General features: G+C 47.5%; 1 protein-coding gene across 1 annotated transcript in view; it reads right to left on the bottom strand.

The window, feature by feature from the left end:
• LOC143289770 (large neutral amino acids transporter small subunit 2-like) overlaps nt 1-25,940 on the bottom strand; it is a 98,482-nt gene extending 72,542 nt beyond the window's left edge. Inside the window, exon 1 of the mRNA XM_076598886.1 lies at nt 25,150-25,940. Coding sequence (XP_076455001.1) covers nt 25,150-25,696 — 547 coding nt within the window. The 5' untranslated portion in view covers nt 25,697-25,940. The remainder of the gene's footprint in view (nt 1-25,149) is intronic.
• Nucleotides 25,941-27,500: the final 1,560 nt, after the last annotated feature.

The raw sequence follows: 27,500 nt of genomic DNA on the forward strand, positions 1-27,500 counted from the left end.
CAATTTCACTCCCATCCTTCTCTCTCTCTCAGCTGTAACACACCCGTACAGCAATCAATTGTGCTTTAGTTGATCCCCAGCTCTCCCCCACACACACACACCCCGACACACACACACACATACACATCTCCCACCAACACAGGACTATGCGACAGCTGTTTTTGGATTTTTTTTGTTTTGTTTTTTTTTTTTTTTATCTTATTTTATTTATTATTTTTATCACAACATATTTCTCTGTGTGAAATTCGGGCTGCTCTCCCCAGGGACAGCGCGTCGCTACACTACAGCCCCCCCCCCACCCCCCTCCCTCTGCGTGCAGTTTTATTAATTCCTATCGAAGTGGACTTTTATACACAATTTTTCCAGGAACAACCCTTTTGTTGCCGTGGGTTCTTTTACGTGCGCTAAGTGCACGCTGCACACGAGACATCGGTTTATCGTCTCATCCGAATGACCAGCGTCCAGACCACCACTCAATGTCTAGTGGAGGGGGATATGAGAAAATATCGGCGGCTGAGCCGTGATTCGAACCAGCGCGCTCAGATTCTCTCGCTTCCTAGGCGGACGCGTTACCTCTAGGCCATCACTCCACTTGGGAGGGGGGGGGGAGGCTAGGGGATGAGGGAGGGGGTCACCCCGCTCAGCTCAAACCATATATTTTGAACACGTATCTTTATGGTTTACACCCTCTACTGTTTTCTTTTTCTGCCCAGTACATTCAAAAGGCTTCCCAAGCTGCTCTTCACGTCTCCGTCGACACACACACACACACTCCTGTCTATACATTCAAACACACACACACACACACACACGTACGTACACACACTTTCACCCTTCCACTCTCTCTCTCTCTCTCTACACACACACACACACACACAGAGGGAGAGAGACAGACACAGTCTCACACACACACACACACACACACACACACACACAGAGGGAGAGAGACAGACACAGTCTCACACACACACACACACACACACACACACAGAGGGAGAGAGACAGACACAGACAGTCACACACACACACACACACAGTGATCATGAACAGAGACACAAATCATAAACTGCCCGACGGCGAAGTTGCTGGGGCACATAAATAATCCACAGGGGGGCGCACACGCGCTCTCTCTCTCTCTCTCTCTCTCTCTCTCTCACACACACACACACTCTCTCTCACACATCTTTCTCTTTCTCTCTCCCTCACACACACACACACACTCTCTCTCTCACACACACACAATCTCTCTCTCTCTCTCTCTCTCTCTCTCTCTCTCTCACACATCTCTCTCTCTCTTACACACACACACACTCTCTCTCTCTCACACATCTCTCTCTCTCTTTCTCTCTCTCCCGCTCACACACACACTCACTCACTCTCACACACATCTCTCTCTCTCTCTCTCTCTCTCTCCCTCACACACACACACACTCTCTCTCTCACACACACACTCTCTCTCTCTCTCTCTCTCACACACACACACTCTCTCTCTCTCACACACACACATACACAAACACACACAATCTCTCTCTCTCTCTCTCTCTCTCTCTCTCTCTCTCTCTCCTTTCCTTCTCCCTCTCTCTCCTTCCATCTTCTGTCTGGCCACCAATCCTTAATGCTATGCGCATTATGTTAGGCCCCATAAAAGAGAAAAAGAAGAAGAAAAAATAAAGAAAAAAAAAATAAACGAAAACGAAAAAAGAGAGAGAACCAGAGAACTGTCGCGTGCACATGTTCACGAATAGCGGAGCTGTCGGTGCAGGAGTGATCGACTGCCCTTCGGCACGAGGGGTCAAGGTCGTCCCATCGTGACGTCCGCAAGGTGAATGGGCAGGATTTGACGTCACCACATTATGTGGGTCAGGCCGTCAGTCACATGCACACAACAGGAGACACACACACACGACAACAACAACACGGCTGCTTGATAAAGAGTCAAAGAGAGAGAGAGAGAGAGAACGTTGTATACAACAGCAGAGGTGCTGGCACGCTTGACAGTTTTGAGAGACAGAGACACAGAGAGACAGAGAGAGACCCTGAGAGACAGAGAGAAACTCTTGTCAGAGCAAAGACACTAGTATCTAGGGAATTCTAGTGTCTATGGTCAGAGACAGACGGACAGAGAGAGAGAGAGAGAGAAACTCTGTCAGAGACAGACGGACAGAGAGAGAAAGTGGAAGAGAGAATTTGTATGCACGTGTAGGCTAAGCACACGTGTGTGTGTGTGTGTGTGTGTGTGTGTGTGTGTGTGTGTGTGTGTGTGTGTGTGTGTGTGTGTGTGTGTGTGTGTGTGTGTGTGTTCCAAGTGTTTTCGTGAATGCTGCACACGACAGCTCGGATTATCGTCTCATCCGAACGACTCGGCGTCCAATACCACTACTCCAGTAGTCCAGTAGCGCAAGGGGTGGGAAAGAAAAAAAACAAACAAAAAAACTGGCGGCAACTGTGGATTTCGAACCAGCGCGCTCACATTCTCTCGCCTACTTCCTTGGCGGACGCGTTATTATTACCCGCTTGGCCAACACATCCACCATGATTATAATAATAACGGATGGAGTCCACAACTATCAGGAACGTTTGAACGGCTGTGGTCATCGACAAGTCTCCATGGGGAACCTAACGACAGATGGGCTGGACAGTGGGGGTGAGGGGGGCTGAGTCTGTTACGTAAGGTCTGTGTGGGCTGTCACACATGCAGAGGCATAGTGTATCGAACTGTATTAACTCTTTCCGTACGAACGGCAAAAGAGACGACGTTAACAGCGTTTCACCCCAATAAACATCATCAAAATATTCCAAGCGGAAGGCTCTTATACTGAAGACGTGAATGTTGACAAAGAATACCACAATTCTGACGACGGAAGCTAAAGGTTGGGTCATTCAGACACCCACTGGACATCCGAGGGGTCTGTGTAGAGGAGAAGAGAGGACTGGCCGTACGGAGTGAGTTAACCGTATTAACTAAGGACTCTTGAACACACACACACACACACACACACACACACACACACACACATATATATATATATATATAATCGTGGCGAATGCTCTGTCGAGTAGTTTATTGTGGTGTGTTGCGTTGTGTTGTATGTGTGTACTGTAGTGTGTCGTACTGTGCTGCGGTGTGTGCTGTTTTGTGTTGAACAATGTTGTGATGTGGTGTGTGCTGTTTTGTGTTGAACAGTATTGTGCTGTGGTGTGTGCTATTTTGTGTTGAACAATGTTGTGATGTGGTGTGTGCTATTTTGTGTTGAACAATGTTGTGATGTGGTGTGTGCTATTTTGTGTTGAACAATGTTGTGATGTGGTGTGTGCTGTTTTGTGTTGAACAGTACTGTGATGTGGTGTGTGCTGTTTTGTGTTGAACAGTACTGTGATGTGGTGTGTGCTGTTTTGTGTTGAACAGTATTGTGATGTGGTGTGTGCTGTTTTGTGTTGAACAGTACTGTGATGTGGTGTGTGCTGTTTTGTGTTGAACAGTACTGTGATGTGGTGTGTGCTGTTTTGTGTTGAACAGTATTGTGATGTGGTGTGTGCTGTTTTGTGTTGAACAGTACTGTGATGTGGTGTGTGCTGTTTTGTGTTGAACAGTACTGTGATGTGGTGTGTGCTGTTTTGTGTTGAACAGTACTGTGATGTGGTGTGTGCTGTTTTGTGTTGAACAGAACTGTGATGTGGTGTGTGCTGTTTTGTGTTGAACAGAACTGTGATGTGGTGTGTGCTGTTTTGTGTTGAACAGTACTGTGATGTGGTGTGTGCTGTTTTGTGTTGAACAGTATTGTGATGTGGTGTGTGCTGTTTTGTGTTGAACAGAATTGTGATGTGGTGTGTGCTGTTTTGTGTTGAACAGTATTGTGATGTGGTGTGTGCTGTTTTGTGTTGAACAATGTTGTGATGTGGTGTGTGCTGTTTTGTGTTGAACAATGTTGTGATGTGGTGTGTGCTGTTTTGTGTTGAACAGTACTGTGATGTGGTGTGTGCTGTTTTGTGTTGAACAATGTTGTGCTGTGGTGTGTGCTGTTTTGTGTTGAACAATGTTGTGATGTGGTGTGTGCTGTTTTGTGTTGAACAGTATTGTGATGTGGTGTGTGCTGTTTTGTGTTGAACAGTACTGTGATGTGGTGTGTGTTGTTTTGTGTTGAACAGTACTGTGATGTGGTGTGTGTTGTTTTGTGTTGAACAGTATTGTGATGTGGTGTGTGCTGTTTTGTGTTGAACAGTACTGTGATGTGGTGTGTGCTGTTTTGTGTTGAACAGTATTGTGATGTGGTGTGTGCTGTTTTGTGTTGAACAATGTTGTGATGTGGTGTGTGCTGTTTTGTGTTGAACAATGTTGTGCTGTGGTGTGTGCTGTTTTGTGTTGAACAGTACTGTGATGTGGTGTGTGCTGTTTTGTGTTGAACAGTACTGTGATGTGGTGTGTGCTGTTTTGTGTTGAACAGTATTGTGATGTGGTGTGTGTTGTTTTGTGTTGAACAGTGTTGTGATGTGGTGTGTGCTGTTTTGTGTTGAACAGTATTGTGATGTGGTGTGTGCTGTTTTGTGTTGAACAGTATTGTGATGTGGTGTGTGCTGTTTTGTGTTGAACAGTGTTGTGATGTGGTGTGTGCTGTTTTGTGTTGAACAGTACTGTGATGTGGTGTGTGCTGTTTTGTGTTGAACAGTACTGTGATGTGGTGTGTGCTGTTTTGTGTTGAACAGTATTGTGATGTGGTGTGTGTTGTTTTGTGTTGAACAGTATTGTGATGTGGTGTGTGCTGTTTTGTGTTGAACAGAACTGTGATGTGGTGTGTGCTGTTTTGTGTTGAACAGTATTGTGATGTGGTGTGTGCTGTTTTGTGTTGAACAGTGTTGTGATGTGGTGTGTGCTGTTTTGTGTTGAACAGTATTGTGATGTGGTGTGTGCTGTTTTGTGTTGAACAGTACTGTGATGTGGTGTGTGCTGTTTTGTGTTGAACAGTACTGTGATGTGGTGTGTGCTGTTTTGTGTTGAACAGTATTGTGATGTGGTGTGTGCTGTTTTGTGTTGAAAAGTACTGTGATGTGGTGTGTGCTGTTTTGTGTTGAACAGTACTGTGATGTGGTGTGTGCTGTTTTGTGTTGAACAATGTTGTGATGTGGTGTGTGTTGTTTTGTGTTGAACAGAATTGTGCTGTGGTGTGTGCTGTTTTGTGTTGAACAGTATTGTGCTGTGGTGTGTGCTGTTTTGTGTTGAACAGTATTGTGCTGTGGTGTGTGCTGTTTTGTGTTGAACAATGTTGTGATGTGGTGTGTGTTGTTTTGTGTTGAACAGAATTGTGCTGTGGTGTGTGCTGTTTTGTGTTGAACAGTATTGTGCTGTGGTGTGTGCTGTTTTGTGTTGAACAGTATTGTGCTGTGGTGTGTGCTGTTTTGTGTTGAACAGTACTGTGATGTGGTGTGTGCTGTTTTGTGTTGAACAGTACTGTGATGTGGTGTGTGCTGTTTTGTGTTGAACAGTACTGTGATGTGGTGTGTGCTGTTTTGTGTTGAACAGTACTGTGATGTGGTGTGTGCTGTTTTGTGTTGAACAGTACTGTGATGTGGTGTGTGCTGTTTTGTGTTGAACAGTACTGTGATGTGGTGTGTGCTGTTTTGTGTTGAACAGTACTGTGATGTGGTGTGTGCTGTTTTGTGTTGAACAGTACTGTGATGTGGTGTGCTGTTTTGTGTTGAACAGTACTGTGATGTGGTGTGTGCTGTTTTGTGTTGAACAGTACTGTGATGTGGTGTGTGCTGTTTTGTGTTGAACAGTACTGTGATGTGGTGTGCTGTTTTGTGTTGAACAGTATTGTGATGTGGTGTGTGCTGTTTTGTGTTGAACAGTATTGTGATGTGGTGTGTGCTGTTTTGTGTTGAACAGTATTGTGATGTGGTGTGTGCTGTTTTGTGTTGAACAGTATTGTGCTGTGGTGTGTGCTGTTTTGTGCTGTACTGTACTATGCCCTAGTGTATTGCCAGTATTGTCAATGCTGCCCGAGCAGCATCCACTGCCACGACAGCACCCACCCACTTGTGTCCCCCCCCATGTGGGCCAGCCTTCAAGGGCCCGGATCGGCCTCATCAGTCACCTCCGGACCCAAAGCCACCGATCTTCCACGTGATTTTTTTTTTTTTTTTTTTTTTTTTTTTGAAGCCATGGCTGTCTCCGAATCCGAAGGACGAACATCATCACATTGTACTGTGCTGTGCTATATTGTGCCGTGTTGTATTTATCGTATTGTACTGCACTCAACACGCACGCGCGCACACACACATACACACAAACACACACACGCACAGAGAGCAAAAGCATTCAACTACGAACCCAACCTACCACACACACACACACACACACACACACACACTCACATACAGACATGAGAGAGCAAAAGCCTTTAGCGACGAACCTAATCTACCGACCAATCTCCCCCCCTATCAGGCCTGGCGAACAATGGACCCCACAAGTAACAGCCCGATGTCAGAGTGAACTGCAGTTTTAAAGCCAGTCAGGTCAGGTCTCTGGAGAATTGTGGTACTGCTTTCTGCAGCAACGGAGAAACACCGACGGGCACACACACACACACACACACACACACACACACACACACACACACACACACACGAGAGAGAGAGAGAGAGAGAGAGAGAGAGAGAGAGAGCAAAAGCCTTTAGCAACGAACCTAATCTACCACACACGAGAGAGAGGGAGAGAGAGAGAGAGAGAGAGAGAGAGAGCAAAAGCCTTCAGCAACGAACCTAATCTACCAATCACTCACACACACACACACACACACACACACACACACACACACACACACAAACACACGAGAGAGAGAGAGAGAGAGAGAGAGAGAGAGAGAGCAAAAGCCTTCAGCAACGAACCTAATCTACCAATCACACACACACACACACACACACACACACACACACACAAACACACGAGAGAGAGAGAGAGAGAGAGAGAGAGAGAGAGAGAGAGCAAAAGCCTTTAGCAACGAACCTAATCTACCAATCACTCACACACACACACACACACACACACACTCACTCACTCACACACACACACACACACACACACACACACACACACACACGAGAGAGAGAGAGAGAGAGAGAGAGAGAGAGAGAGAGAGAGAGAGCAAAAGCCTTCAGCAACGAACCTAATCTACCAATCACTCACACACACACACACACACACACACACACACACACACACAATTTAACCCCCAACCCCAAGGGACAACATGGAGAGTGAGAACAATTAGCTTTAGGACGGAGGGTTCCTGAGCGAGCAGTTGACCACTGCAAGCATAATATATCATCCGAACAAACAACATGCGTCACCATGTGAGACTGTGACACCCGTTTGCCTGCCACGGCACATGTGTACATAAACGGACCAGTGGTATAACGGACTTGTGGTATAACGGACCTGTGGCAAAACAGACTTGTAGTATAACGGACCTGTGGCATTACGGACTTGTAGTATAACGGACCTGTGGCATAACGGACTTGTAGTATAACGGACCTGTGGCATAACAGACTTGTAGTATAACGGACCTGTGGCATAACGGACTTGTAGTATAACGGACCTGTGGCATAACAGACTTGTAGTATAACGGACCTGTGGCATAACGAACTTGTAGTGTAACGGACCTGTGGCATAACGGACTTGTAGTATAACGGACCTGTGGCATAACGGACTTGTAGTATAACGGACCTGTGGCAAAACAGACTTGTAGTATAACGGACCTGTGGCATTACGGACTTGTAGTATAACGGACCTGTGGCATAACAGACTTGTAGTATAACGGACCTGTGGCATAACGGACTTGTAGTATAACGGACCTGTGGCATAACGGACTTGTAGTATAACGGACCTGTGGCATAATGGACTTGTATAACGGACCTGTGGCATAATGGACTTGTAGTATACCGGACCTGTAGCATAAGGGGCTAGTGTTAGTAGCTAGTATAACGGACCTGTAGCATAAGGGACTAGCGTTAGTAACTAGTATAACGGACCTGTAGCATAAGGGATTAGTGTTAGTAGCTAGTATAACGGACCTGTAGCATAAAGGGCTAGTGTTAGTAGCTAGTATACCGGACCTGTAGCATAAGGGGCTAGTGTTAGTAGCTAGTATAACGGACCTGTAGCATAAGGGACTAGCGTTAGTAACTAGTATAACGGACCTGTAGCATAAGGGACTAGTGTTAGTAGCTAGTATAACGGACCTGTGGCTTAAGGGGCTAGTGTTAGTAGCTAGTATAACGGACCTGTGGCATAAGGGGCTAGTGTTAGTAGCTAGTATAACGGACCTGTAGCATAAGGGGCTAGTGTCAGTAGCTAGTATAACGGACCTGTAGCATAAGGGACTAGTGTTAGTAGCTAGTATACCGGACCTGTAGCATAAGGGATTAGTGTTAGTAGCTAGTATAACGGACCTGTAGCATAAAGGGCTAGTGTTAGTAGCTAGTATACCGGACCTGTAGCATAAGGGACTAGCGTTAGTAGCTAGTATAACGGACCTGTGGCTTAAGGGGCTAGTGTTAGTAGCTAGTATAACGGACCTGTGGCATAAGGGGCTAGTGTCAGTAGCTAGTATAACGGACCTGTAGCATAAGGGACTAGTGTCGTAGTAAAACGGACCTGTGGCATAATGGACTTGTGATGTAGAATAACGGACCATAACGGACCAGTGGCATAATGGACTTGTGATGTAGAATAACGGACCAGTGGCATAATGGACTTGTGATGTAGAATAACGGACCATAACGGACCTGTGGCATACTGGGCTTGTGTCGTAGTATAACGGACCAGTTGCATAGTGGACTTGTGTGTGACAGCATAACGGACCTGTGCCGCAACGGACTAGTAGCATATTGGGACTACTGGCGTAATGGTTAGCTGCAAAACAGCCGGTAACAAACAGTCAGACAAAACTCGTAACTACAATAATCTTTGCAGAATTAATTACCACATTTAAAAAAAAAAATAAATAAATAAAATAACAAAGCCCTGAATTACCTCTACAACTTACGCTACTCCCTTCAGAAACCACCTCGAGTGAGCTTTTACGTGTATGACCGTTTTCACCCCGCCATGTAGGCAGCCACACTCTGGTCTACTGACTCAGGAAAATCAGGGAGGAAGAAAAAAAAATTGCTGTTTCTCGTTTTCTAATGCCGTGTGACGACAACACACTGTGGAACGACTCCATTTTCCTAATTGCTTGCTTTTTTCTTTTCTTTTCTTTTTTTTTTTTTTTGTCCAGGAAATCAATACTGGCGACGTGCTCTTCTGAATGATCCAGGGGGTGGGGGGGGTGGGGGGGGGGCAAAGGGAGTTAACAGACTGCGCGACAGCTGGAGTTATATTTATCTCCCCTGCCTGTCGCTGTGTCGTCTGAAGAAGAGGGTGGGTAAGGGAGGAGACGGGGATGGGCGGTGGGGGGGGGGGGGGGGGGCGGGGGGGATGCGGGAGAGGGAGGGGGGGGGACAGAAACAAGTGGGTTCGCCGATTTAACGACATAAGGGAGCAGGACGCTTCATTGAAATCTGGAGTCCTGATGCTGTGACTAGAAGAGAAATGGGGAGGAAGTGACGTGTTTAATACCACGGTGACGCGTTGTGACGTGAATTTTCTGACGGCATAGTCCTGTGTTGTTTGTTGTTGTTTTTTCCAGTTCGAAACACACACACACACAAACACACACACAGTAATTTTATCGAACAATGACAAATCATGTATATCCACATGATACACACACACACACACACACACACACAGATCCCGTCACTGTGATCAGAATCCAATTTCGAAGGACTTCAATCTGACTTCATATCATGAAATGAATGTTATCTATCTATCTATCTATCTACAGAGACAGAGAGAGATTTTATATATACTCCTATTTTTTGAAACCATACACCTCTCCCTCTTATTAGCGCGTGCACACACACACACACACACACACATACACACACAGCACAACGCCACACACATACACAGAGCACAATACCACAAACACACAACACATGTAAAACTAAAATACACGTGCAGACAAAGAAACAAAGTTATCCCCCCCCCCTCCCCCCTCTCCCACACCCTCGAATTCTTCTCCGATCAGTGAAGCGAAACCACAACACACACAGAGATACTGCAGAGACCACATGTGGAGAGAGGGTGGGTGGCGGTGGGTAGGAGTTAAAACCGTGACCTCCTCTTCACCTCATGCCTGACCTTCACCTTGGTGGTCACGTGGTCAAAGCGCAGGTGAAAGTGACTCAGTGTACACTGATGCAACCCCTGAGCAACAAGACGGTTTGTCGTGTGTGTGTGTGTGTGTGTGTGTGTGTGTGTGTGTGTGTGTGTGTGTGTGTGTGTGTGTGTGTGTGTGTGTGCTTCTATCTGTGTGTCTCAGTGTGTGTGTGTGTGTGTGTGTGTGTGTGTGTGTGTGTGTGTGTGTGTGTGTGTGTGAGTGTGTCTGTCTGTGTGTGTGTCTCTGTGTGTGCTTCTATCTGTGTGTGTGTGTGTGTGTGTGTGTGTGTGTGTGTGTGTGTGTCTCAGTGTGTGTGTGTGTGTGTGTGTGTGTGTGTGTGTGTGTGTGTGTGTGTCTGTCTGTCTGTCGGTCGGTCTCTCTGTGTGTGCTTCTATCCGTGTGTCTCAGTGTGTGTGTGTGTGTGTGTGTGTGTGTGGTGTGTGTGTGTGTGTGTGTGTGTGTGTGTGTGGTGTGTGTGTGTGTGTGTGTGTGTGTGTGTGTGTGTGTGTGTGTGTGTGTGTGTGTTGGCTGTGTGTGTGTGTGTGTTTGATGGTGAAGAGTGTGTGTGGTGTCTGTGTTTGCCTTCGTTTGTTGAATGAGTGTCAACTGCAGTTTCCGCTCTGCTCTGTCTGTTGTGGTGGTGTTGTGTCGTCTGTGTGTGTGGGGGGGGGGGGGGGTGGGGGGGGGGGAGTCGAGGAAGAGAGAGGGGAGAAAGGGGGACAGCGTTTGTATGTGTGAAGGAGAGAGAGAGAGAGAAAGGGAGAGAGAGAGAGTGTGTGTGTGTATGTGTGTGTGTGTGACACAGAGAGAAAGTGCGTGTGTGTTTGTGTGTGTGTATGTGTGTGTGAGAGAGAGAGAGAGTGTATGTGTGTGTGTGTGTGTGTGTGTGTGTGTGACAGAGAGAGAGAGAGAGAGTGTGTGTGTGTGTGTGTGTATGCGTGTGTGTGTGTGTGTGTGTGTGTGTGTGTGTGTGTGTGTGTGTCTGTGTGTGTGTGAGACAGACAGACAGACAGACCGAGACATGAGAAAGAGAGAGAGAGAGAGTGTGTGCTTTTGTTTGTGTGTGTGTGAGCACGTGCATGGCTGTTCGTGTGTACAAAGAGATGACTCTTAAACCCTTCCTGTCAGCAAACAAGATGGCGACCCTTCTAACAATTATTTATTATTGTTCTTCTTCCAAGGCGGAAGGGCTGGAACAGGTGGCTTTAGGGGAAGACAGGTGTGTTTGTTTCTCGCCAACTGGGTGTTTAAACAGTTTGGCTGTTGTGAGATGTTATTATTCTGTTGATTTCAACCGCCCACTACGGCCTCCCCCCCCTCTCTCTCTCTCTCTCTCTCTCGCACGCAAGCACACACACAGTACTGCCCCTTCTCCCTCCCTTTCGCAATCTCACTCTCCCCCAACAATCTCACTCTCCCCCTCTCCCCCAACAATCGCACTCTCCACTCTCCCCCAACAATCTCACAATCCACTCTCACCCAGCAATCTCACTCTCCCCAAACAATCTCACTCTCCACTCTCCCCCTGTGTGTGTGTGTGTGTGTGTGTGTGTGTGTGAATCTGTGTGTGTGTGTCACTGTGTGTGTGTGTGTGTGTGTGTGTGTGTGTGTGTGTGTGTGTGTGTGTGTGTGTGTGTGTGTGTGTATGCCTGCCTACCCTGCGCGCACGCACGCATCTGAGAGCACATCCTGGCGCGCGCGCGCGCGCTTACAGTAGACCTGTCAATTCGCTTCGCTTAATTAATTAATTAATTACACACATACATAGCGCGTTTGATTAATTAATAGCGGATGGGCGCGACGCCAGTCAGAACCAACAAGCAACCAGTTCCTGGAACGACTGCAGAGCTGTGATGTAACGGAGACTGCCGCTGACGTAACGACAACTGGCTGCGCTCAGGCTTAAAATAACCACTACAACAACAACAACAATAATGATGATGATGATGATAATAATAATAATAATAATAATACCAACAACAACAATAGCAATGATAATCAATAAACAAGAAGGCCAAAAGTATTAACGAACGGTAAACAGTGCTAACTCTCTCCATCCACAAGGTACACAACTTCAATCAGCATCATCTTATTCATACTACTGCTAATAATAATAGAATATATATATGTGTGTGTGTGTGTAGGTGTGAGACAAAAAGGCACAACGAAGAGAGAGAGAGAGAGAGAAAGGAGAGAGAGAGAGGAGAGAGAGAGCGAAAGGAGAGGAGAGAGAGAGAGAGAGAGAGAGAGGAGAGAGAGACAGAGGAGAGAGAGAGAGCGAAAGGAGAGAGAGAGAGGAGAGAGAGAGCGAGAGAGAGAGCGAAAGGAGAGAGAGAGAGGAGAGAGAGAGAGCGAAAGGAGAGAGAGAGAGCGAAAGGAGAGAGAGGAGTGAGAGAGAGAGAGAGACAGAGACAGAGGAGAGAGAGAGAGAGAGAGCGAAAGGAGAGGAGTGAGAGAGAGACAGAGAGAGAGAGAGAGAGGGGGAGAGAGAGAGACAGCGAAAGGAGAGGAGTGAGAGAGAGAGAGAGACAGAGAGAGACAGAGGAGAGAGAGAGAGCGAAAGGAGAGAGAGAGAGGAGAGAGAGAGAGCGAAAGGAGAGAGAGAGAGCGAAAGGAGAGAGAGGAGTGAGAGAGAGAGGGGGGAGAGACACAGAGAGAGAGAGCGAAAGGAGAGACACACACACACACACACAGAGAAAGAGAGAAATCGTGACAGCGGCTATCGATCTGCGTCTCCCGGTGTCACACCCTACAACTAACCCCCCCATGCTGTCTTTTACCCTCGGGGCCATTCTCGGCTGGCTCCCTGTCTGGCCACTTTTCTCCCGGCATACATCACACACACACACACACACACACACACACACACACACCTTAATGTCAAGTATCGTATACACACAGACACACTGACAAAACACGCACACACGTAAAACACACACACACACACACACACATATATATATATATATATATATATCGAGAGAGAGAGAGAGAGAGATCCCGTTGTTTTCCAAACGGGGAGGTGGGGGTTGGGGGCAGGGGTGGTGGGGGCGGGCAGATGGTGTGTGTGTGTGTGTGTGTGTGTGTGTGTGTGTGTGTGTGTGTGTGTGTGTGTATGGAGATGTCAGGTGTGTGTGTGTGTGCGTCTGTGTGTGTGTGTGTGTGTGTGTGTGTCTGTATGTGTGTACGCGCGCGCGTATGTGTGTGTGTGTGTGTGTGTGTGTATGAACCGGATGCGCCGCGGACACCGACGAATCAGCACACTGGTTTGGTTTCATGAACGACGTTTTTACACATCGAACGCGTGCAGAATTTGCAAAGAGTTCTGGGGGGGTCAAGCTGTTCCTCTGGAACTCCGGGTCTACAGTTATGATGGAAGTATCGCGCCTACACACACACACACACACACACACACACACACACACACACAGAGCCAAGCGACTTATTTCAGTTGGCCCCGACACAAAAGCCGATTTTCCGTCCAAAACCGTCTCCGCTTGGTCAGGCCTGCAAATCTGATTACTGCTAGAGAGAGAGAGAGAGAGAGACAGAGAGACACAGAGACAGAGAGAGACAGAGACAGAGACAGAGAGAGACAGACAGAGACAGAGAGAGACAGAGAGACAGACAGAGAGACAAAGAGGAGAGTGAGAGAGAGACAAGTGAGGTGTCATTTTAAACAAAGCAACGACTCCAAACAAACTTCTTTTTTTTTTAGAGACACACACACACACACACACACACACACACAGAGACAGAGAGACAGAGACAGACAGACACACACACACAGAGACAGAGAGAGAGAGAGACAGAGAGAAAAACAGACAGAGACAAAGACAGAGAGACAGAGACAGTGGAATAACCAGAGAGAAAGAGAGACACAGAGAGCGCATGTTTGTGTGAATACGTAATAAGCGCGTGCATGGCTGTGTGTGAGAGAGAGAGTGGGGTGGGGATGCGGGAGGTGGGGGGGGGGGGGCGAGAGACAGAGACAGAGAGAGAGAGAACGGGAGAGACAGAGAAACAGACTGACAGGGAGAGAAAGGGTGAAGGAGACAGAGAGGCAGACAGACAGGCAGAAGAAGAGATAAGGAGAGAGAGAGAGAGAGAGGGGGGGGGGGAGACAGACAGACAACTTCTTCTTCTTCTTCTGCGTTCACTCGTATACACACGAGTGGGCTTTAACGTGTATGACCGTTTTTACCCCCCCCCCCCCCCCCCCCCATGTAGGCAGCCATACTCCGTTTTCGGGGGTGTGCATGCTGGGTATGTTCTTGTTTCCATAACCCACCGAACGCTGACATGGATTACAGGATCTTTAACGTGCGTATTTGATCTTCTGCTTGCATATACACACGAAGGGGGTTCAGGCACTAGCAAGTCTGCACATATGTTGACCTGGGAGATCGGAAAAATCTCCACCCTTTTACCCACCAGGCGCCGTCACCGTGATTCGAACCCGGGACCCTCAGATTGAAAGTCCAACGCTTTAACCACTCGGCTATTGCGCCCGTCAACAGACAACCAGACAGGCGTTTTGACGGTATGGTAAGAATGGTATAGGGTATGGATGAAACTGATTTGAAATCCCTCCTGGACACACACCCTCCCTCCCCCCCCCCACCCCTCACACACACACACACACACACACACACACACACACACCCATCCCACCACACACGCACACACGAATACATACTTTTTCAATCAATCCATATTCTTCAAAACAACATAACTTTAAAGCAGGTGACAACCAAAAAAGAACACCGCAAAATCTCACGAGTAACACGTACACTAACAGTCCAGTACATTGGAGTGACGTGGGTCAATTTCATACCATAAAGGCCCAACACCCAACTTATTCGACAACTTGCTTCACACGGAAAAAGAAAGAAAAAAAAGAAAAAGAAGAAAAAAAAAAAGCAACTCTGCAATGTAATTCTCTTCCCCGTCAATCGTGTTTTAAAAAAAGAAAAAAGAAAAAAAAAAAAAAAATTGGCTGGCCGTCAACTGGTACAATGACATTTGTTGTTGTTCGTCACAGCTAGTATCGTACGTAAGAGGCTCATTAGCCATGCCCTACTTTTAAGTCTCTCTCTTTGTTTGTGTGTGTGTGTGTGTGTGTGTGTGTGTGTGTGTGTGTGTGTGTGTTCGCGTTTGCACTGTGATGACTAAAAACAACTGATCAACACACACACACACACACAAACACATCATGTGTGACATGCACACACACACACACACACACGACCAGAAACGATGATAAATATCTGAAACCATCCATGATCGTCAATAGCACTCAACACGTCACACGCGAAAGATTCAAAGATTCAACAACAAAACAAAAATTAATCCTTTTGCCCCTTCGGGGGGCGTGGAGGATACAATAACAATACATACTCATCGAATCACTTCAGTCCAACGATGTCTCCGAAACACGCAAAAACGCACACCCACGCACGCACACACACACGCGCGCGCGCGCTAATGATAATGATTTGCAACAAAACAAATCAAACTTACACATACTGACAAGTATGTTTTCGATGTAACAAAAGTTACACAACCTTTCCAAGTTTTATGAATTTACTTAGATTTAAGCTGTGTTTTCCTCCCAGCACTGAATAAACTGCATAAAGCGAACACTGACACGTATATGATTTACATTTATGTGCTATCAATTTATTTCGAATTACAGTGTTTTGGGGACGTTCTAAAACAAAATGAAACTCATCCCCAACAGTACCCATATTACATCCACGACACAACAGCTACATCCCAGAACTACACCATTTCCAAGAAAGAAACACTCCAATCTCTGACCAGCGAAGAGAAGGGTGTGTGTGTGGGTGGGCGGGGGGCGGGGGAGGGGGGGGGAGCAGCAGCAGCAACAACAACAACAAAAAAAGTCCTGAAACTGTTTTCTACTTCATAACCATCGATGTGGAAAAACAAATAAAACTGCACGCAGGAAAAAATACAAAAAAAGGGGGTGTGGGGGGTGGGGTGGCGCTGTAGTGTAGCGACGCGCTCTCCCTGGGGAGAGCAGCCCGAATTTCACACAGAGAAATCTGTTGTGATAAAAAAGAAATACAATTAATACAAATACAAATCTTCGTACCACCAACGACACGCTATGAAAGTGAACTGAGACCCTTTGTGGTTATAATACCGCACAATACCGTAACCTCTCGAATAAAACGCCGAGCCCCCATACCAATTCAAAACACCACACCTCCACAGATTTTTTTTTTTTTTTTTTTTTTTTTTTAGAAACTTTAATTCGGTAACCTTGGTCGCGCCGTCGGGGAATCGGTTTAGCGATGGACTTATTATTATGATCGAGACGTAGATTAAGGCAATATGCGGTGTAATCACTATAGGGCACTCCAGTGTTTCACAGGAGATCAGGGTTGGGTTCAACGCCCCTCCTGGGCATGTTGTGTGTGTGTGTGTGTGTGTGTGTGTGTGTGTGGTAGTGTGTGTGTGTGTGTGCGTGTGTGTGTGTGTGGTAGTGTGTGTGTGTGTGTGTGTGTGTGTGTGTGTGTGTGTGTGTGTGTGTGTGTGCGTGCGTGTGTGTGTGTGTTTGTGTGCATGTGTGGTAGTGTGTGTGTGTGTGTGTGTGTTAGTGTGTGTGTGTGTGTGTGTGTGGTAGTGTGTGTGTGTGTGTGTGCATGTGTGGTAGTGTGTGTGTGTGTGTGTGTGTGTGTGTGTGCGCGTGCGTGTGTGTGCATGTGTGGTAGTGTGTGTGTGTGTGTGTGTGTGTGTGTGTGTCTGTGTGTGTGTTTTTGGTAGTGTGTGTGTGTATGGTAGTGTGTGTGTGTGTGTGTGTGTGTGTGTGTGGTAGTGTGTGTGTGTATGTGTGTGTGTGTGTGCGCGCGCGCGCGTGCGTGTGTGTGTGTGTGTGCGCGTGTGTGTGTGTGTGTGTGTGTGTGTGTGGTAGTGTGTGTGTGTGTGTGCGTGCGTGCGTATGCGTGTGTGCGTGCGTGCGTGCGTGTATGTGTGTGTGTGTGTGTCCTTGGGATACGCACTTTAATCCTACTTTCCCTTCACCCCACACCACCACCACCACCACCCAGACGTGAATGGGTGTACTGACACAGGTTTGGCTTTCGCGGGTCGGAGAAAGAAAAGAAGGTTAACTCTCTCCATACGAACGGCGAAAGAGACGACGTTAACAGCGTTTCACCCCAACTACCATCATCAAAATATTGCAAGCGGAAGGCTCTTATACTGAAGACGGTGAATGTTGACAAAGAATACCACAGTTCTGACGACGGAAGCTAAAGGTTTGGGTCATTCAGACACCCACTGGACATCCGAGGGGTCTGTGTAGAGGAGAAGAGAGGACTGGCCGTACTGAGTGAGTTAAAAACTTGACAAAAAGCGGCGGAACAGAAAGAGAGAGAGCGAGCTGGGTTGCTGGGGTGGGGGTGGGGAGAGGAAGTGGAGGGGGCGGGGGGGGGGGGGGGGTTCTGCTTCCAATAAAATGCCGAGCCCCTAGAATGGATTGATACAGCGGATTTTAAGTCACTGCCCCTCCCCCCTACCCCCGGGACCCCCCCACCCCCACCACCGACCCCCTGTGGCCGTTCATGGCTACGGGGAATTTTCTTTTTTTTTTTTTTTTTTTTTTAAAGCTTTGTAATCCGTGACGTCGTGTGGCGCAGGACTGCGTTCTGTGCTGGATGATGAAACACTGTCCACACACACACAGACACACACACACACACACACACACACACACGTACACCACTCTCACACACTCTCTCTCTCTCTCTCTCTCACACACACACCCACACATACACAGAGAATTATTCATTACTAGCCGTCTCATAGCCAAGTTGACGGCGGCTGTGGCTATGGCTGTGGTTGTGGTTGTGTTGCATCATCCTTTTGAGAATGACTAAAACTGGAAATAATGATAAAAAATATATATAAAAAAAGTTTAAATTCCCCATTGCTACAAGGTTGCATCATGCTGTTTTGTCGTACGTCCGCTTAATTCGTCAGGCGTGTAATGATGACGTGAACACACACTCTCTCTGTCTCTCTCTCTCTCACACACACACACACACACACACATCTCTCTCTCTCTCCCTCACACACACGCACACTCTCTCTCTCTCTCTCCCTCACACACACACACACACTCTCTCTCTCTCACACACACACACATCTCTCTCTCTCTCCCTCACACACACACACATCTCTCTCTCCCTCACACACACACACACTCTCTCTCCCTCTCTCACACACACACACACTCTCTCTCTCTCTCCCTCACACACACACACTCTCTCTGTCTCTCTCTCTCTCCCTCTCTCACACACACACATCTCTCTCTCTCTCCCTCACACACACACACACACTCTCTCTCTCTCTCTCACACACACATCTCTCTCTCTCTCTCTCCCTCACACACACACACACATCTCTCTCTCTCTCCCTCACACACACTCTCTCTCTCTCTCTCTCCCTCACACACACACATCTCTCTCTCTCTCTCCCTCACACACACTCTCTCCCTCTCACACACACACACACTCTCTCACACACACACACTCTCTCTCTCTCTCTCACACACACACACACAAAACAACAACAAACAAACAAAAACACCATTGAACACCAACGATCTTAAAAAAAAAGAGGGGGGGGGGGGGGGACCTCAACGCTCATTCTTAAAAAAAAAAATTATAAAAACAAAACAAAAAAACTGTACTTGAAATTGACTACGTCCGTGGCTAATTATCACATTTTCACAATGGCCCGTGTTCCTGTCAACAAAGCGACGACTTTGACACGAAACGAGGGGGGCAGGGGTGTGCGGGTGGGGGGTAGGCAGGCGTGTGTAAGTGTGTGGGATGTGGGGGGTGGGGGTGGGGTGGGGGAGGAGGTAGGTCATGATTATGTGTGGTATACAGAACAGTTTGGCGCCTTCTTCCGGGTAGTATAGACAGACATGCTGTGTGTGTGTGTGTGTGTGTGTGTGTGTGTGTGTGTGTGTGTGTGTGTGTGTGTGTGTGTGTGTGTTTCTTTCTTTACTTTAACGTCTTTTCATTGTCAAGTGAGTGTGTGTGTGTGTGTGTGTGTGAGTCAGTCAGTGAGTCAGAGAGTGAGTGAGTGAGTGTGTGTGTGTGTGTGTGTGTGTGTGTGTGTGTGTGTGTGTGTGTGTGCGTGTCTGTCTGTCTATCTGCCTGCCTGCCTGCCTGCCTCTCTCTCTCTCTCTCTCTCTCTCTGTTTACGTGCGTCTGTCCATCTGAGACCACGTGGTGCATGCTTGCTCGCACACACACACAGACACAGACACACAGACACAGACACACGGCTACTGACGCCCCACCTCCCCTCTCCCCCCTCCTTCCAAGCCGCTGTGTTCGCGCGACCCGAGGCTGGTCAGCAAACAGCTAACAGAAGCCAGCAGCTCTATATGGTCGGCTGTCGACCAATGGTTGCTGGAGGGGAGCGGCCTTTCGCTAGCCGCGGTCCTGTTGCTCCTGTATACACGCTGATGCAATCACTGTCTGTTCCGTGCAACCCACTATACCACTACTGCTACACACTGAAAAATGAGAAGACTTTTGGTTTTATGTCGCTGGGAAGGTGTGTAGGGGAGTGGGGGTGTGGGTCAGGGGGGTGGGGGGGGGGGCATGGGCGTGGTTGACGGGTAAGAGTGGGGGTGGGGGTGGAGTGTGTGTGGTGTGTGTATGTGTGTATGTGTGCGCGCCTTTGTACACTGATGTGTGTGTTATGTGAGTAAGTGAGTGAGTGAGTGAGTGTGTGTGTGTGTTTGTGTCTCTGTGTGTGCATTTGTGGGTACATGTGTGGGTGCGTGTGTGTCACTCTGTGTGTGTGTGTGTGTGTGTGTGTGTGTGTGTGTGTGTGTGTGTGTGTGTGTGTGTGTGTCTGTCTGTCTGTCTGTCTGTCTGTGCGCGAGAGAGAGATTACGTGTGTGTGTGCATGCGTATGGGTGGTAGTACTAAAGAAGAGGTTAAGTGGAGGCTGTGTGCTTCGTAGTAGAAGCCCACTCCCCCCAATCGTAAATGAGTCCAGAAAAAATCTTTCCCGGGAATGAGGACTTAGCTATAGGCTACAAATACGGTCGACTGATATTGTTATCATAACCAGCAAAGACCTATAAGTGCTGACATATACCACCAACGCTTTCGTAAAACCGGATGCCCGCTTCCCTCTGTCTCTCTCTGTCTCTGTCTCTCTCTCTCTATTTATCTCGCCTTTCTTTTTCCCCTTTTCGCCTTTTCTTCATCCGCCTTGGGCTTCACGGGCGAATACTCGTACACAAAAACGCACACAGAGAGAGAGAGCGAGCGACGTTACAACACACACTGACACACGTGTTTGAAATGCGCACACACAATTGCGTCGGGAGATTCCTTTCCTCGCACTGACTAAGTGACTACCGCGAAACATTCCAGCAGGTGCACACGACTTATCTTTTGGGGTAGCGCGCACGCCGGTAAACGGTTAGGTTACCGGAGAAGATTGTGGGGGGGGGGGGGGGGGGGAATGTATTGTTCTAAGCTGAAGTTATTCACCGGTAAAGGAACTCTGGGCAAGGACTCTCCACTCAACGTACGCGCTCCGAGAAGTTTGCGTTTTATATATATATTTTTTTTTTATTAACTGTTACTGCTGCTATGATAAGGCCAACGCTGGGAAGAACATAAAAAAGAACATTAATAATATTAAGAATAATATAATAATTAATAATTACTACATTTATATAACGCTGAATCTTGTGCAGAGACAAACCAAAGCGCTTTCGCACCAGTCATTCACACGCATGCATCACTCTAAAACTGGACGCTTGAAAAAATATAATAATAATGATGATGATTATGATATGATAATAATAATAATAATAATGATGATGATGATGATAACATTAATAATATTTTAAAAAATGATGATAATAATAATAACAACAGTAATAATAATGATGATAATACTAATAATGATAAAAGAAACGAACAGAGCACTAAGATTATTCAGGGTGTAGTCGTAGTCGCAGACGCCTAGGCTGAGTCGCCAGGTCAGGCGTCAGTGGACAAATTTCAGATCCAGTGTTTTTACCAGCGACGGATCAGCGTTCGCGGCGCGCCGGGCATTTCGGCACTGGGGTCGTGTCCTGGGGGGGGGGGGGGGGGAAGGTACTTCACTCCGAATTTCCCCACTCCACCCAGGTTGTGTGAGTGGGTTACCTGACTTCGATACCGAGGCATAGCAGGGGGAGGTTGTCAAACGGCAGAAGGAGTGGACCGGGCCCCCAGGACCAACGCCTCGACCACACCACACCACACCACACCACACCACCCCTCACGGAAAAAGAAGACCACAGCGACGAACAGTTTGCCTCAGTTTTATGAAAAGCGAAAGGCCTGTAGGTCGTAAAACTCACCCATACGGTTGGGGCCCCTGTCTGCCTTCCAATGCCCATACTGCCGAGCCCCCAAGACACACTGAATATGATTTGTCTGTCCCCGGTGAATGTGAACCGGCCATGGGGACAGACCCTTTAATCTTTTTTTTTCCCCTCTCTCTCTCTCTTCTCCTTTCTTGTTTTCTCTTCCTTTTTTTTTTCTTTCCTTGTTTTTCTCTCTCTCTCTCTCTCTCTCTTTCTCTCTTTCAAACAGTCGTTGTGGGGTCAGAGAACCTGTCAGCGGATTGGCTCTTCAGGGTCACCACCCCCCCCTCCCGGAGCGGAGGGGGGAAGCTGGGGAGTGGTTGGTGGGGGGACGGGGGCGGGAGGGTGGGGGGGGGGCAGGGGGCGAGGGGGGAAGGGGAGCTGGGGAATGGTTGGTGTGGGGGTGGGGTGGGGGGGGAGCTTGGGACTGGGAGTGGTTGGTGTGTGTGTGTGTGGAGGGGGAGAGAGGAGAGGGGAGAGGGGGCAGGGGGCTGCTGTGAAACATGAGAAAAGAGAGGGAGGAAAGCGGAAGGCAGTTTACAACAAAAAAAAAAAAAAAAAAAAAAAAAAAAAAGAGGTCAGTACTGACTGAAGCGAAACACGATTCATGGAACCTAAGTCCCATTACTCTACCTCGCCCACCCACCCCAACCCACCACTAACCACCACCTCTCGCACCCGTATTATACAGTAGCGCCATCATCACCGAAATCTGAACAGCTAACAACGCGGCGTCTTTGACCTTAAAAAAAAAAAGTTTCCCGCCACCGTCATTTTTCTTTTTTTCTTTTTCTCTTTTTTTTTTTTTTTTAACCCACCATGCAGAACAAAGGAAAAGACCTTCCGGACTACTACCGTCCCGTGAGACCGTGAACAGCTCAGCAGGCAAGACGCGCGGTTTTGGCACAAACACTCAAAGGATCATAGTAAGAAGCTCTTTAGTGTGCGACGGCCATCCATCGCCCCCCCCCCCCCCCCCCCCTCTCTCTCTCTCTCTCTCTCTCTCCATGTCTCTCTGTCTCTGGTGTCTGTCTCTCTTTCACGAATGCACTCACACATGTATAGTATACGTCTACTTCTCTTTACCAGGGCCGTCCTGCTACAACAAAGCCTGCGTGCTGGATTTGATTTTTTTTTTTTCTTGGCGGGATTTTTTTTTTTTTTTTTTTTTTTTTAACATACAGAAGCGGACAGACTTATAGCGGGAAAACACACACACACACACACATGCACAGAACAGGGAGACTCATGAATGTGTGTGTGTGTGTTTGTGAGAGACAGACAGACAAGTTGAGACACACACACACACACACACAGAAGTCTACAAACGAGAACTGACAAGCCATACACAAGTATAAACATCCCGCTTGCGTCATCTCAGTATCAACTGACAGGAGTGCAGCGCGGCCTGGCAACACAACATAACACAACACAGCACAACACAACATAGCACGTGACTGAAGCCATGGTATGGAACGCCGCCACTCCTATTGAATAAACGAGGAAATGTTCATTCCGGAGGTATAAAAAAAAATAATTTAAAAAAATCACACACACTTGAAAACCAGCTTTAAAAAAAAATATTAAAAATAAATAAATAAATAAATAAAAAGCTGTGTAAACAGGCTTCTATATGGCTTGATCATCCATCCACATGTAGAGAAAAGGAAGGAAGGAAGAAAAGAAAGAAAGAATGAAGAACTGGAAAAGTGAGGAAAGAATAACTGAAAGAACAAACAAACAAACAACAACAAAACCAACAAGAGGCAACCCCAACCTTTTATAATAAACAAAAGCAATCAGTGTTTTATAAACAAAGCAGCAAAGACAGTTTCAGCTTTTTATTAGCAAAGCAGCGACTCGAAAAAAAAAACCCCTGCAGTTCAAAAACAAAGCAACGTAAGAGAGAGAGACACAGAGAGAGAGAGAGAGAGAGAGAGAGACAGAGAGAGAGAGAGAGAGAGAGAGACAGAGAGAGAGAGAGAACTGAGGTGTAATTTTAAACAAAGCAACGACTCCAAACAAACTTCTCCTTTTTTTCTTTTTTTTTTTTCTTTTTTAATCTTTGTAAGAAATGCCATTGTTGTGTACCGTTCGTATTTTTCGCCAATGCAAAATCCATGCTTAATCCAAACAAATATTAAAATCAAAATAACCGGACGCACTTTGGCACTCAGCAGACAACAGAAGCCAAGGCCGCCGTCTTACCGCTGATTGCATCATCACAATCCTAACAACAGACTGGCGTCCCCGCCGACACGAAATACCCACACACACCCACACCCACACACCCACCCACTCCAAACCAAATGGGGCCTGGGTACAAAAACACAGCCAAACACACTTACAGGCATTCAGGTTGGGTGAATTCCAGTGGGAAAACAAAAACAAAAACAAAAAAACCCACGAACAAGCATGCCAACACGATTTATTTCTCAAAGCAAACTCTCACAGCTTTGGCAAGTGAGGGAACGGACTGGCCAACGGTCGGAGAACTAGAAGCAACACGCTTAAGTCTAGCCTAACAACGATCCAGCACACTACTGTTATTATCATAGAAAACGTGACTGACTCATGCACTGTATGCGTATCCAACCCCCATGATTTCTCGGGAGTTTTAAAAACCAGTCTCCCGAGTTCACGTTGGCTGGCCGTATTACTCGCGAATTTTCTACCAAAGCCGTGTTACACTGATGGCAAGCCATCTCGATCGTCGGCGGGAGCGACTGCTTGGTCGGCCATATTGATTTACAACCACGTGGCATGCATGGCCCTCAGTGCAGGAGTGGTTTCTCAGCATGTTCGAGTGCTATCGTAACTGGACACGGGTGATAAGTATTAACGGCCGTCGTCTGTTCAGCGTTAAAAAGATTGCATCAGTAGCGACTGGTCATACTGGAAAATGGCTCCCCCCCACCCCCCTTTCTGGGAACATTTTTTTTCCACTTTGTTTTTGTCATTTGGTTGGTTTTATGTCTGACAAGAGTATTAAGTCTGACTTATATACTGACACGGAGAGAGAGGGCGAGACAGACAGGGGGGTGGGGGGGGGGGGGGCAGGAGCAGGGGGTTAGCAGTCACGATCATAAACCTGTCAGCATAAACACATGTATGCAAGAGTATCGCTAAAATGCCACTTGGTACCGCGGTGACAGTGACATGTGTCCTGTTGGTTGTTCATAAAAAACACACCACCGGGTGTCACTTGTCCGACAAGTGTTATTTTATCATTACTCTGAATGTCGTGCAAGGAACAGTTCAGGATTTGTGAGTTTATACAACACACACACACACACGTTGATATATATGGTGACGCACGTGCGCACACACACACACACACACGTTGACACTGATATGATGATGCACGTGCGCAAACGAACACACACACACACACACACTGACATATGATGACGCACGTGCGCAAACGAACACACACACACACACACACAAACTACTCACGGATGCAGACCGCTGCCAGAAGCCGCACAGCATCGTCAGGTTGGGTACAATCAGGAAACAGAGGCTCGATGACGTAATAGGCAAAGGTGAGCGCCACAATGGCCTGGGAGCAAGGTCGCACAATCATGCACTCTACCCACAACCTCAGGAATGCCAGGAACGGGCCGAAAGCTTCGAACAGGTAGGCATAATCAGCCCCAGATCGCACGATAGCGGTTCCCAGTTCGGCGTAACAGTAGGCACCGATCATGGAATAGATGCCGCTCAGCACCCACACTACAAGAGCTAAACCCACGCTGCCGGTGCCAGCCAACACACCTTTCGGGCTAACGAAGATGCCTGAGCCGATGATACTGCCGACGATAACAGTGATACCGTTGACCAGCGACAACTTCTGTTTGAGCTCGATCTTGCCTCCTGTGTCCACTGTAACATCTGTCGCGGCGGATGCCCCGGGTTCCTTGCCATCATCGTCGGTCTTTTTGCCGTCTGCGTTGAACAGCGGGTCCATTTCTACCGACTGGGGTTTGTCGTCTGCTGTGGCCATGTTTTCTGCTTTCAAAGGAGTTTTACTCACACACTTCGGGGTTTCAGTTCAGAGTCCTGGAAAAAGATGTTGACGGTTTGAGATTCAGCCCTCCTGAGATTCGACCATGTGGTAAAGGGAGGAGATCCACTGGCGGCTTTCAGCCTTTTTCGTCTGACACCCCCGACAGCGCGCGTAAAAAGGAAAGAACTGCAGCGCTGCACGCGTACTAAAGCGTGTTCTTCGGCCGTGGTGAGATGTGTGGGGGAACAACGTGGGTGTGACGTCAACAAGTCACGTGGGCCCTCTCTGTGTGTGTGTGTGCTGACACTGTGCACGCACACGCGCGCGCGGGCCTTTCGACCATGTTTCGGATTGGGAGAAAGTTTCGTTGTGGAAACAGACAGAGTCGGCATGTCGTCGGTTGACTGGATCGATACACATGAAACAGTTGGTGACAGCACGCAGGCAGTCTATGGGAGATATAATTAGACACGGCTGCCAGCTTGGTAGAGGTCGTTTCAGTTTCGCCAGAGTAATTATTTGTTTGGGCAGCGGTACTGCACTGTATCGGGCAGTATATTAAAACCCGAGGATCAGTTGACAAACAATCTCTGTTGTGTGTAATTGAAATCAAAACTGCACCCAAGACTTACAGTGAGTAATAAACAGGCCCATGAAATACACGAATCATCTTTGTTGTGTCTTTTTTATGCCACAGAAGGAGTTTACTTGTTCTTGTTATCATTTTTCTTCTCAGTGGAATAATTGCGTCAACTAGTGATGGTCGTCACGGGCTCCGTTGGGTTACACTGCTGGTCAGGCGGCATCTGCTTGGCAGATGTGGTGTAGCGTATATGGGTTTGACCGAACGCAGTGACGCCTCCTTGCCGCAGTGACTGAGCTACTGATACTGATACTGGTGGTCATCGAGTCTTTGCCAGGCCAGTCCGACGGGACACACAGCTAAACATCTTACAGTTTTGCCAACAGCAGACTAACTGTGAGAGCTGAATGATCAATGCTTTCTCCACTGCGATGGGGAAGTCACTTACAGCTTAGCTTTTTTTCTGAAGAACTACGACTCTCAAACTAGGAGGCAGGACTGTACTGGCTCTTAGTGCCGTCAGTGCAGCCTTGGGGGCTGGGATGGCCCAGGGGGTGCGGGGGGACGGGGGGTAGTTGGCCCCTTTGTGCTGGACTATTCCAACGCCGACTGTCAAAATTCCCTCGTGACCGAGAGAGTGGGGATGCCCAACACCGTCTCCATCATAATCAAATTCTATTCCAGATAGACAGAGCTCCATCATGCAGTTGCGGCCTCCTCTGCTCATTGTTCTGGTGGTCCGACAGTAAAGAAGAGGACATCATCATATACACAGATGGCTCAGTCACCAAAGACCAGTCTGGCTGGGGATTCACTGCGAAACAAAATGGAAAAACAATTTGGGAAGAGAATGCTGCCTACAAAGTCACAACCTCCAGCCTAACGATGGAAGTTGAAGCTGTGACACATGCCCTCCAGTGGCTATCGTCCTTCCATACGCCCGGAAACCAACATGCCATGATTCTAACCGACTCAATGAACCTCATACAGAAAATTGAAAACGGAATGGGAAGCCCAGAGTGGCATAACGCAATGCGCAACTTTCAGATTAAAAAACTCACATGGTCATACTGCCCGGGACATGCAGGTGTTAAGGGAAATGAGCGAGCTGACAGACTTGCTGGTAACGCAACACCAACGAGCGGCCTACATCTAGGAAAATCGGAAATCCTCAGAAAAGTCAAAGAATACCAAAAAGAACAGGTACAAGGCCATCAC

Source organism: Babylonia areolata, chromosome 14 (genome assembly GCF_041734735.1).
Source record: "Babylonia areolata isolate BAREFJ2019XMU chromosome 14, ASM4173473v1, whole genome shotgun sequence".
Taxonomy (NCBI): domain Eukaryota; kingdom Metazoa; phylum Mollusca; class Gastropoda; order Neogastropoda; family Buccinidae; genus Babylonia; species Babylonia areolata.